Source organism: Phalacrocorax carbo, chromosome 5 (genome assembly GCF_963921805.1).
Source record: "Phalacrocorax carbo chromosome 5, bPhaCar2.1, whole genome shotgun sequence".
NCBI lineage: Eukaryota > Metazoa > Chordata > Aves > Suliformes > Phalacrocoracidae > Phalacrocorax > Phalacrocorax carbo.
In genome coordinates, this window is record NC_087517.1 from 49,292,005 (window position 1) to 49,304,540 (window position 12,536).

At 38.9% G+C, this 12,536-nt stretch overlaps 1 protein-coding gene across 6 annotated transcripts in view; it reads right to left on the bottom strand.

The window, feature by feature from the left end:
* Nucleotides 1–506: 506 nt before the first annotated feature.
* The window catches only part of IFTAP (intraflagellar transport associated protein), a 56,295-nt gene continuing 44,265 nt past the window's right edge, over nucleotides 507–12,536 (bottom strand). For 5 of the 6 annotated variants that reach the window (XM_064452323.1, XM_064452318.1, XM_064452322.1 and 2 more), the window contains one exon: nucleotides 507–2,422. In XM_064452323.1, coding sequence (XP_064308393.1) covers nucleotides 1,925–2,422 — 498 coding nt within the window. In that variant the 3' untranslated portion in view covers nucleotides 507–1,924. Of the gene's footprint in view, nucleotides 2,423–10,553; nucleotides 11,585–12,536 lie in introns of those variants that run through there. The other variant, XM_064452325.1, reaches the window with a different exon arrangement.

Sequence of the window (12,536 nt, forward strand, 5' to 3'; positions counted from 1 at the left end):
AATTCTGCACCTCTGACATTAGTTTCTAGCACGGATTCCCCTTCACACTGTTGCAAGAAAGCTTCCTCTCACATCTCGAGTCTTTCCTTAGCCATAGTTACTAGGTTCCTTTTATAAACAAATCCCTCACCAGTTGGGTCTTCTCTAAGAAATCAGAAAGAACAGAGAGCACGCAGTGAGAATATTGTTCCTCACTTGTACAGAGTGGGGGTTGTCATTGTTTATGGCCTCGGGATATTAGAAAGACGTTTGATAATATTTTATCTGAGTTTAGACAGCTGTGAGTGAATTCATAACAGAGATTCTTTGGTGGTGGCCTCCCTCCTTTATTATTCAGCTCTTGGATACTTGATTCTACAACTCACCAGGAAAGACCCAGCAAACCTCAGTATGAAAAGCACGGTGACAGTGAGTAACATTCCCAACAGGCAAGATCCATCAGGGAAAGTAAAGTGACCCAGTTGTACTAGTTCTGCAAGATAAAAGATTATCAACAGAGACAAATCAAGAATATTCTTAATATTACTTTCTTTCAACAATGTAATTTAACATCATTAATGATACAAGAACAAACATGATTTGTAAAAAAAAGAAATAGAATGTGTTGTTTCCTGTTATATTTAGAATATTTGAATTAACAGTGTCATTTAAAAATCCTATTCTCAGCAAAAATGTAATCATTTTCAGCTAAGGGCTTAAGGCAAAAATTGGTTTAAGAAGCAGCTAGTGCAGCACCCACTGTAAATGTTACTACAAAGTTGCTATTGCCGGTTCATAGCTGCACAAGAGTTTGCGGATCATCCGTCAGTACATGACAATCACTTCCACGCCTCATTTCAGGCCAGGACAAATAGAAAATAGATCTGAAGTCTGAATATTCCCAAAGTAGGGGCTTTCTTAGGGGGGTATGGTTCAGTCCCCTGTGTGGGTACAGGCTCTGAAGTTTAGCTCAGATTTCTCCAAATCTTTGACCAGCGGAGACATTTCAGACTCTTCACCGAAATTGGCTTTTTGTTTACTCCATTTATCCTCTCTTCTATATATAAGGCCCTAATAGCTTTTATGTCACATGCACTGCAATGAATGGATAATTGCGTCAACCCAGTAAGAGCATGACTCACTAAGTGAGCAATATCCATTTTCAACAGGGCAAAAATATCAGTGTAGGCCCACTTAATTGTTCCATGATACAATTTAGCACTGCTATAGCATGTATTAAATTAATTAAAAGGCCTTTCTTCCCGTCAAAGGTATAATCAAGGCAATTTGCTTCCAAACATAATCAAGAAACTATGCAAGGAAAGCTTAGCAATATGAGCTATTTTTTCATGTGGAAAGTTAATTGATTTTCTATCATTTTTCCCCTCTGGGATTCCAATGAAGCTTTATAAAAGTTGTTGTTCTTTTATGTGTAATTGGACCACTTGAACTTTTAGAGGTTACCTGAAACTAGGCCAGCAAAGTACTTTTTTCCTCCCCTTCTGAGAGATTGTATCAACCATCATTAAAAAAAAAAAAGACCTAGAGGTCACAGAAAACTCCAGAGTGCTTAAAACAATTAACATTTAAAACAGAGAAACTTTAGTGTGAGGTAGCAATCAGTTTCCTTTCCTACTGAACACATCAGCAAACATCTTTCTGAATGTTAATAGGATGGGGGTGGTTTGAAGAAACATGCGTTTTTGTTTCCTCAGTGCTTGGCACCAGAAGTAAAATTCCATCTGGAAAAGAAAGGTTCAGAATCACACAGAATCACAGAATCCCAGGTTGGAAGGGACCTCAGGGATCATCTAGTCCAACCTTTCTAGGAAAAGCGCAGTCTAGACAAGATGGCCCAGCACCCTGTCCAGCCGTATCTTACCAGTGTCCAATGCAGCCAAGTCAACCACCTCCCTGGGGAGGTTATTCCAATGGTTGACTGTCCTCACTGTGAAAAATTTTCCTCTGGTGTCCAATCAGAATGTCCCCAAGAGCAACTTGTGTCCATTCCCACTTGTCCTCTCCATGTCACTCCATGTAAAAAGGGAGTCTCCATCTTCTTTGTAGCTGCCCCGTAAGTACTGATACCTGGTGATGAGCTCCCCTCTAAGCCTCCTTTTCTCAAGGCTGAACAAACCCAGTTCTCCCAGCCTATCCTCGTATGGCAGCTTCCCAGTCCTCTGATCATCTTAGTGGCCCTTCTCTGGACCCCTTCCAGCCTCTCCACATCCTTTTTGTATAGCGGGGACCAGAACTGCACACAGTACTCCAGGTGTGGCCTGACAAGCGCTGAGTAGAGTGGGATGATGACTTCTTTCTCTCTGCTGGCGATGCCCTTTTTGATGCAGCCCAGCATCCCATTGGCCGCCTTGGCCGCAGCAGCACACTGTTTGCTCATGTTGAGCTTTCTGTCCACTGGGACCCCCAGGTCTGAAAAGCAAAACTGAACACTGAGTTAAACCAACAAGTGGTAATCAGTCTAGGTGTTGGTATTCTCCCCTAGCCATTCCTTTGGGGAGGACAGGGTGAGGCAGGGTTACATGGAGGCATGTTTTGGAAAAGAAAATAAATAAAAACTACATTCTCCTCCATGGAGCCTCTTGGTAAGCTGCAGCTCCCTGGAAGTGTCCCAGAGAACTTGCAGCATTATACAAGAGCCCAACTCCAAGAGACAGCAGTAAGAGTCTTTGTGTTTGCTGTGTTGATTCTGATGGAGCTACAGTGGCATGGGAGTATCAAGAGGAATTTATAGTGACCAAAAGGCATACTCTTTTGAAGTTGATTGAACTGAGTTTTGTTCCGAATTATTTCAACCAACAGCACCTCCCTGATTTGTGTAATACAAATGCTTCATAAAAATACAGGCTTAACAATACACTTCTATTCAAACTGACAAGTGGCCGCCCAAAGTGTTTCAACGGTCTCTTCAGCTCTCAGTAAGGAGACTGTTCCCTTTTCCCACTGAAAAATGTAGCCATGCTGTACCCTGCTCTCTGTATATTACATTATATTATATTGATTGCTGTATAGCATGGCAGTTAAGGCCAATAAAGGCAAGGAGAAATAACAGTAAAAGAAGCATGTCACGCAAATATAAATTTGATGGTGGTTTTGGATTCTGGAAAAAAATTAACTTCACATATTCCAAAGTAAGATCAAATGTGTTGTCATTTACTTCAGCAAAGAGACCAAGGCTGAGCCACAAAGTCATGAGCCACAGCTCTACATGCAGACACTAGTTTTCTCAAAGCCCAAATGTAGTTCTGATCCTACAGTCCAGTTCAAAATTCTCACCTCTAAATTAAGCTGCTTTTTTAAGAGCAGGGAAAAAAGTGCCATTTCTCCTATCTTACTGTGCAATTGTAATCCAACTAGGCTGTTCAGAAAAGCAGGATATTTAAATAATACATAATTCCTTATTTTTGCAAATGCTGGCAGTGGTTTCATATATAGGTTGCCAGCCTGTGTACAAATCAAGAGTTTGCAGAGATGCTCTAGAACTATAACAGTCAGACTGAACCTGCATCGCTAAACTGAACCATCCTTTCTTCCATTTTCAGAATTGGAATTCCAAGATTATAACAATCTTAAGTAAAATTCTTCAGACTTGAACCATTCATTCACATGTACCTTAGTCTTAGATGGAACTTATTAATCAAATCCAACTCCTGGCTGATGCAGCATTTTTTTCCTATAGCATATTCTCCAATATTTTTTTCAGATTTCTTTTAATTGACCTTAGCAAATCATCTCCACCAACTTCCCTTGTGTTACTTGCAGAGTCTAGTTAACTGAATTTCAGCAAGTTGGTTTTCCTAAATTTAACGTTACTTCATTTTATTTCATCCTTAATTTCATCACTTCTGTTCAGAGCACTCCCAAGTTGTATTTTTTCAGTATCATCTTTGAAGGATGACTTTGATCTGTTGGTTCTGGGGCAGCAAGTGAAAAATATCAAAAGAATATACATTTCAAAAATGACGTTTTGGGAAGTATAGGATTACAAACTGTATCAGATAAAAACTCATTTAAACATTTGTGATCAGAGCCTAATCCTTCCAATCAGTGAACACTCTCAGTTGCAAGCACCTTGTAAAACACACCCTGTAATGAATAATATTACCCTTGGAATAGTAGCCAATTGAATTTGGATAGCTTGTTTGCCAGCACATTCATACATGTGGGTTTGGGCGTGAGGTGGGGAGGAGTGTTATTCACCCAGTTCTTTCGACAACCAAGATTTTCATACAAATATTGCAAAAGAATAAAAAATTAAAAATCAAACATAACATTCAGAGCACATATTGTCTGTGGCTGCTCAGCCAACCTCTCTTCCCACTAGCTCCCTTCTTCCTGCTCTCAGCAAGAAGATATCCACTGGGCCAATTTTTTTTGTACAGTTTACTTTATTAGTGTTTGTGAATGGCAAATAAATCTGTGGAATTAGGACGTGTTTCACAACCTGAAACAAAGAGCCTTAAATGGATCACAGTTTTGTTGCGGGAAATGCTATTCAGCTACTGCGAGCTGTCAGTATTTTTGACAGTCTGGATTTTGAAATATGTTAGGTAACAGAATCCTTGGTGGCCAGAGGAGCTGAAGTGTAAGCAGCTGACTTAAACAAAGGCAATTTGGAATTAAATTTTCATTCAGTAAGCAGGCTGACCATTATTTGTATTTTCCTGATTGTTTTTGAAAGCTTTGCAAATGCTAAGCTTGTGCATGAAATGCTAGCAGTGCTTTGATGTTTCCTGGCCCAGACACCAGCCTTCCATCTTTTTTACTTTAAAATCTTATCCAGCACTAAAGTAGCTCATCAAATTAATGCAGTGTCTGGTCAAGTTTAGGAAAGCTAGTTGCAAATCTGACGTAGGAAAGACAAAAACAAAAATAAGGAAAAGAGGATGGAAAAAATGCATTTCAACATTTCTCTCTCAAAGAACAAATGTGCAATCTGCAGTAAAACTAAATGGCAGAGTCCACACTTCCAAGTGTCTGGTAGAATTTGTCCTATAGCTAAATTATTCTGAGGAGCATAAGCAACTTAATAAATGACGCTTGCCTCTTTCTAAGAATTATGCATATCATATTGCATATTACAAGGTTTTATACATATGGACAGAAAAGCAGGCGGATTCAAGAAAACGTGTTATATTTAAGGCTTACTTGCTACAAGTACACACCTGCACTCCAGAAACAGTGCCACCGGAGTCCTCAACCACAACAGTCACAAAAGAACAAACTCTGTTCTAACATATGACAGAATGAGGCTAAAGCCTTAAATTTATGGTCTTAGCACTGCAAAAAAAATACACTGAAGAATCCCACACAACTTTTAATCTCACTTAATGGCTCAAGAGACAACTGTTGTAAATTCACATGAATTACAGAATGATTACACTGATTTTTCAGTTGGGCATTCAAAGGGTCTCAGAATTGCATCAAGTCAACAGAATATCTTACTATGGTTCACTCTCTAGAAAAATATAGTTTTCCATTTAATTCTACTATCTTTAGAGACCTTTTATAGAATACCATTATCCTCCTATAGAGTGAAGTTATTCCAATTGTTACATTCCATAGGTTCTTTTTATATAGGCAGGTCCCTGACTCCTTTAGTCTTTGTCGTTCAGATGGGTACTAAGTGGTTGCCAGAGAAAATTTTGGTTTGAGATTTTTAGAGTATCTACTTCCCCAAAGTTTGGGAATACTCAGATCAATAAGGGCTTTGAATATATACAGAGTTTCTACAACCTGAATTTCAGCGTGAAGTTAGATTTAGGGATTTTGTTCAGATCTATCTTTACTTATTATTTTGAAATGTTTATGCGGATAGATGCATTGAACTAGACACCACAGAGCACATAAAATTATAGATCGTTAATCAGGGGAATTTTATTATCTGTCCTTTTTGGAAGTGCTATAAATGAGACAAATACTTCTGCATTTTCAGAAGGCATTAAAATTGATTCCCATTTTAACTGTGGGGCACTGCAATTGCAAATAAAGTAGCCTGTCTATAAAACTGACAGTACCTTTTAACACTTACTTTTCTTCTTGCAAACTTGTCATAAACAAGCACGAAAACTATCTTTAGTCTAGCTCCATGGCATTTCACAGGTCATACACCTTCAACGCTGGCTTACAGAACCTTGCCAGCAAAACACAAGGTGTCACCTCCAACAGCCAGCAATCACAAATTTACCAAACTCATCATCTTTTAGGATGTTCTACAACTTAATACCATTTCAAAGAAAACTGTCTTTCTTGTTTTTCCAAGGGACAGGCAGACATTTAGCACCTGGGAGAACTGCATGCGCCTAAGACTGGCAGAGGCAGGCGCCTTTCAGAGAGAAGGTGCATCCCTCCAAGAGGAGCCCAGGACACATGTGGCACCTCACACCCACCTGTGCTAACTGACACTTCACCACAAGAAAGCACACTGCGGTGGGAATGCCCTTCGCTATCACAAGCGCTCAGCTCTGCGGTGCAGGGAGCTCGCCTACTGAGGCTAGCGAGAACCCTTATCGCAGGTTTCCTCACTTTCCTGGGTGGCTTGAACACGCTGAGGCTGAACTGCAGCCAGCGAAGGAGGGCAGTACACTGCCTGTTCAGCATGGCCCCAGTAAGTGAACAGGGTCTAATGAATCTGCCCCAACCCTTGCCAGTCATCACTTTTCCATCGCACGTCTTCAGAAGTATCACATTCACGACGTTTGTAACACAAATCTCTGCTGAACAGAGGTGAAGAGCCACACTTAGCTAAATTATTCAGCAGGTTAGAGTGTGCATGGAGCCCTGGTACAAGACTGCTGATTCAGCTTCTTTGGCCAGCATAACTGAATTGCCTTGCAGCCTCATTGCAGGTCTGTAAGAATTAGTACCTAGGTCAGACCAAACTACCGCTTAGACTCCTGAGTAAAACTGAAAGTAGAGGACAACAGGATACAAATGAGCCTGCTATCCAAGCAGACACTTTGATAACAAACGGCTGTTTAGCCACACTATGACGTACATGAAATTGCTGAATAACTCTGAACTTGGTCTTATTTTTATTTCTGCATTTAGTGCTGCATCACTAACTGAGAGAGTCCGTCTTTATAAGAAAGTACATGTTTTTATAAAGGATGTCAGATCTTTGTAAAACAATTCCAAGATAAAGCAAAATCCATTTCCAATCCTAGCCGAGATGCAGAGGGGGGAAAAAACCTTTAAAGGAGGTGGGAATCTTTAGTAGTTATGCATGTAATCAAGTTTCATGATTTGAACAGGACTTGAAAATGTATATGATATTTTTGTTAAAGCTAAAAGCAATGTTCTAAGCACACACCACCACAGAAATTCTATAATGACATGTAAAATTAGTAACCAAACAGTTAAAGATATGTTTTTTACATTTCATTTACATTGGCTCTGCATTTAAATATTTTTCCATAATGATAAGGGGTCTTATACATAGCTTTATATTCAGTAAAGTTAAATCAGGAATTGATTTGGCTCTGTATTCTTTCAGCTAAGACTGTAAATACCAGTGTCCTGCTCTGTATGAATATAAATGGCCTCAGTGGAGTTTTGCCAGTTTATAGCACCAGAAAATCAAGGCCAGGGGATCAAAGGGTCTTTTCCATAAGAGCAGGGATTTGTTTCCATGCCATCTTTTTCAAAAGGTTCTGAATTATCTGGTGATTACTCTCCATACTCAAATTATTTTCTTTCAGTGGCACTGTGTGTACACAAATGTATATTATACCTTTGTGCATTAATATAAATGTATTTAGAACCATAATAATGTCTGAGTCAGACAGATTTGTCTGCATCTCTTTTCATTTCTTCAGTTTTTATCTTACTCTTTCACAACCATTACCTCAGCAAATAATTACTCTTCCTTTTAAACCCATAAGGAATAATTGAGCATTAATAATATCTGAGCTTGCACCACAGCCAGCCAAGGAGATTCTCCCCATAACTCAGAATCCACCAAGACCATGGAAAGAAAAGGTCAGTATCCTTCTGGTAACACCCAAGTAAGCCACAAGTTTAATACAGATAAGCTTACTGACTGATAATGGATGCATATCTCAATTGCACTTCAGGCATCAATGAAGTCACAAATACAGAGGGATTAGGGAGCTGCACCACACAGCCTTCACTTCTAACAGGTTCGCCCAACATCAGAAATTTTGCAGTTCAAAATCCTTGTCAGTGTGGTAGGGAGAAAATCCTATTCCCTACTGCAGCAGCCCCTAAGTCGATTCCAAGTAGTACTCAAAGTTTCCTGTTCCACGCGTGAGTTTTCCCTTTAATTCTTTTGGAAACAGGAAAAATGTTTAGAAAAATCTGTAAATAGAAAAGGACTAAGTCCTTCACCAAGCCCTGCTGAGAATATCAAATATTAAAGAGAATACAAGCTACAAGAGGAAGAGATACATACTATTCAGACTCCCAACCACCTCGCAAACACTGAAACAATTCCAGGTAACTAACTCCATGTACATGGATAAAATTTAACATGCACATAAAGTATGTTCTTAAAAAATACAGCCTGGTAATGGAGAAGAGGAAAATATGCCTCCTCTGTGAAGGATAATCAAAGGAAAGGTACAAGCCAAAAACAACTACAGGGGCAGGCCAATAAAATGTCACGTTCAGAAAATGGAGCCTACATTGCCTAATCTCCACTGTGATATTCACCTCTGGTAACAAAGAGCAAAAATCTAACTTAGGAGTGGTGTAAATATCAGTGAATAATTATCCCCATTTCTCTGCGTAAGATGGATGTCACTAAAGAGTTCCAAATTTGTTGGGCGTTCTGCAGCAAAGGTTTCTCTATATCAAACAGAACAAGATAATGACTATACTGAATGACACAGAGCATAATAGGTACTCTGAACATTTGGTAAGAGAATCATCTGCCTATGAGAGAAGGAACTGAATGGCTGGATGTGCCCCTAATGTACACAGAAAAATTGATAATTATCAGAAATGCACTTAGAGATTCCAGAGCTGATTTGGCCTGAAGATCATTTCAAACGCCTGGACAAGTTTTATCATTTATCACTCTACTGACAATAGGATTCCGACAGGACTGATCTATAGTCTGTGTGTCTCACACCTTTCTAAAAAAAACACACCAAAAAAGTTCCAAATTCATCATTCCACACACCCGCAGAAGTCCACCTTTATTCACGGTTGGTCTTTGTCTGCAGGATAGCAAACTCTGTACACGGAGGTGTCTTGGACTGAAGGTTCCTTACTTTATCTTTGCTATACATACATACGTTAATGAGGTTGTCTCCCTTATTTTTCTGTGGAGGCTTTTAAAGGGCAACCTTGCTATCTTTGTACAGCAGTTCTCAATTTCTTCCTCCCAGATTTGCTCATGGAGCTCTTCCAGCACTTGCTTCTTATCCCTCCTATTTATATACATTATCAGTATCTTCCAGAAGAAGATGAATTAATAAATAGATCTGCTCAGGAATTTTTAGCTGAATGTTTCACTGGAAAATTCCAGTTGGATTTGAAGCACTTAATTCAAAATATCTTGGGTTCAGCAAAACACTTCAATGAATTTAAATGAATTCACATTAAAAAAAAAAAAAAAAAGATAAAAAAAGATGTTCCCCAAACAACAGTAGAATCTTCTATACAGCTAATTGCATCAAAAACTTTTTTAACTATAACACAGGCATCCTTCCGAGCGTAGATGTTAAAAATAAATTTCTCATTACCTTCTACCAGCAAGGTAATGTACAGGCCAGTTTTTCTATACAACTATTTGTAGTTTTATATCACTCTCCTTAAACATCTTGTCGGAGACCACTTTCTTTTCTGGTTTTTGTTAAATCTCACTCTTAAATTATATCCTCCTAAACAACGTAAATACCACTCCTCAAAACAAATGCTATCCAGATTTCAGGGGTGCGTGATTATGGTCTACAAAATTACTGACCCAGAAAATTTCCTTTGGCACATCAAAGCACCTTTCTTTGCTTTTATATAAATCGCTGACAATGGAGCAGCCAACCAGCCACAGGGGTTTCATCCAGAGCCTCTAAACAACTTGTGGTTTGGTATCTAGTCTGTCTGCTCAGGCACTCTTCCCATATTCATCATGTTAATCACCCACTTCAGAAATAATGGAGATAGGCCAAGGACAAAGCGTTGGTCAATAAACTTCAGCTAATGCAGTTATACCAGACAAAGACCAATAAAACAACTCAGTGTCATGATGTTAAACAAAGGCTCAATAGCAAGGCTTCTACAGTAAGCTGAAAAGGAAATGAATTCTAAACACCTTGTAGCAAGAGTACATACAAGCTGTGTCAGAGATGTACACTCTTCTCTCCCACCCATACTACCTGCCCTTTACTCAGCTCCAGAGTTTGCTGTATTTCAGTGATGCTGTCTGTAAGCCATAAGCTGGTATTTATAATCATCTCCTGTAAAAAAAATGTAAAATCCAACAGCCTTTCAATACCAGTTCCTTTAACAGATGAGAGAACTATTTTTTCCTCTGTGCTGAAGGCTTTCTGTGGCACTTCATGGTTTAATTTTTAGCAGTTGCACCACATCAATTTTGATCAACTCAAAAGTTTATTGTAAACAGGTATATTTATTTCTCTGCAGAATGAAGTAATCCAAAAGACAAAGAAAAAAACCCACCCAACATTCCCAGATTTATTCACTCATAAAACTCTGTATATTTAAGCCTTATTATGATAGGGAAAGGGTTTAAAGACTGGTTTGTCGGCTGCAAAAAGCTCTTATTTGCATTACTGAAAGAACTAGGTAAAAGGCAGCTTTCGGACCAGCTTTGCTCTAGTCAGGAACTGAGTCAGTATCAAATATAAGCCAGAGTAGCCACAGTGCTCTTCCAAATTCCACCAGCTTTTCTTGGTCCCATGGAGTAACTAGTTCAGCGCACCTAGCCTGTGCCAATATAGGATTCACCTCACTCAAGGATTTTTCTACAAAAGGGAAGTTATGGCTGCCATTTGAGTCATCCTTCCAACTGCTTTGTACCAGCTGGAAAACAACGAAATAGCTGAGCACTGGGGCCTAAAAATATTAAAGGTCACTGACCTATACAAAAATCCCGTTGGGTTTAGGGACCTCCTTAGCCAACCCCCATTCCTAAGCAAATCAGTGTACAGACATTAAAAAGGAGTGGAAATTCTTCCTCTCTGGCTGAAGGGCTACTATACAAGCAGCTCTGGGTAAGCACCACCTTCCTGTTCTGTGTTTTCATTAGTATTAGGAGGAGGAGGTACAGGGAAAGGCACCCTCAGGCTCTGAGGCACCTTGGTAGAACAAACAAAAAAATCTTGACGATGTCATTTACTGGCCACATAGATAAAAACACTAAATAGGGGTACAATGAAGAGCTAGATTTACCCCCTAAAAATGTTATTTCAACAGCATTGCACAGAATGCCTTTGACCCAGTCTTCAGCTCATGCTGACTCAACATCTGTTCCCGATTTCTTCTCTTCAGACAATTCTATAATGGCCTTCAGCTCAGCTTCAGAGAACTTAGGGGTCAGTGCCACATTGTCATAATCAAATTCTTCATCAAGTGAGAATGGTTGAACATCATCCCCTAGTAGCTGTAATGAGGAAAAACAGATACATAAATAATATTGCTGCAAGTGATGATCAGGAAGCTCAAAATATAAACTTCTAATTAATATTTAATTAAACATTTTTTTCTGATTCTAGCAATCTCAGCTGATTAAGCTCTTTTTTAAGTAAAAGAATAAATTCAATTATTCAATTTGACCTAATTTAAGCCATTTAATGTGCCCCATTTGTACTGTACTGTATCTGAATGAATATCATTAGCTAATTTTGCTCAAGGCAAGGAATCTAAAAAGCTCCCCTGCACACATCTATTAAATTCAAGCCACTTGTAGTGGCAGGGCTGTAGGGATATGGACAAGTCATGTACAGCTGTGTTAAATTTCAAAGACAGATTCCATATCCTTAAAATTTGGGCTAGTATCACATAAAGCTCCAGTGTACACACATCTGATACTAATGTAACATCCCTCCCAGAAAACAGTTTCAGCAAAGGAAATGCCTGGAATGAGCAAAATGACAAATAAAAAATTTTAGACTCTAATAATTTCTTTTCACCATCTCAGAGATATGCTATTGGCTGTTTTGGATTTCTTGCAGGATGAACAGAGTGGCTTATTGCATTTGCCAATATTTGCTTTGTTGACATAGTATATAGCATTTCTGTATTGTTCCTCACTGAAATATCTTTGAATGCTCTGCCTATAAAATCAAATAACAAAACAAATAAATATGGCAGTCTGCACACTGATAAAGAACTGCAGGGGGCTGTGACACAAAAGGTTTATAGTAAGCAGTTATATAAAATTAATTCTGGAGGTACACAGGACACACAGCCTCACTTCCTAAACTGTACAGGAGTTCTCCCTGTCTTTTGAGGAGTTAATATAAAATCTCTAGAAATTTCAATCATGTCAAATAGCACAACTCCTCAAAAGCTCTGCGTTTCAAAGATTTAAGTACTTCAGTGCCAAATCAGCA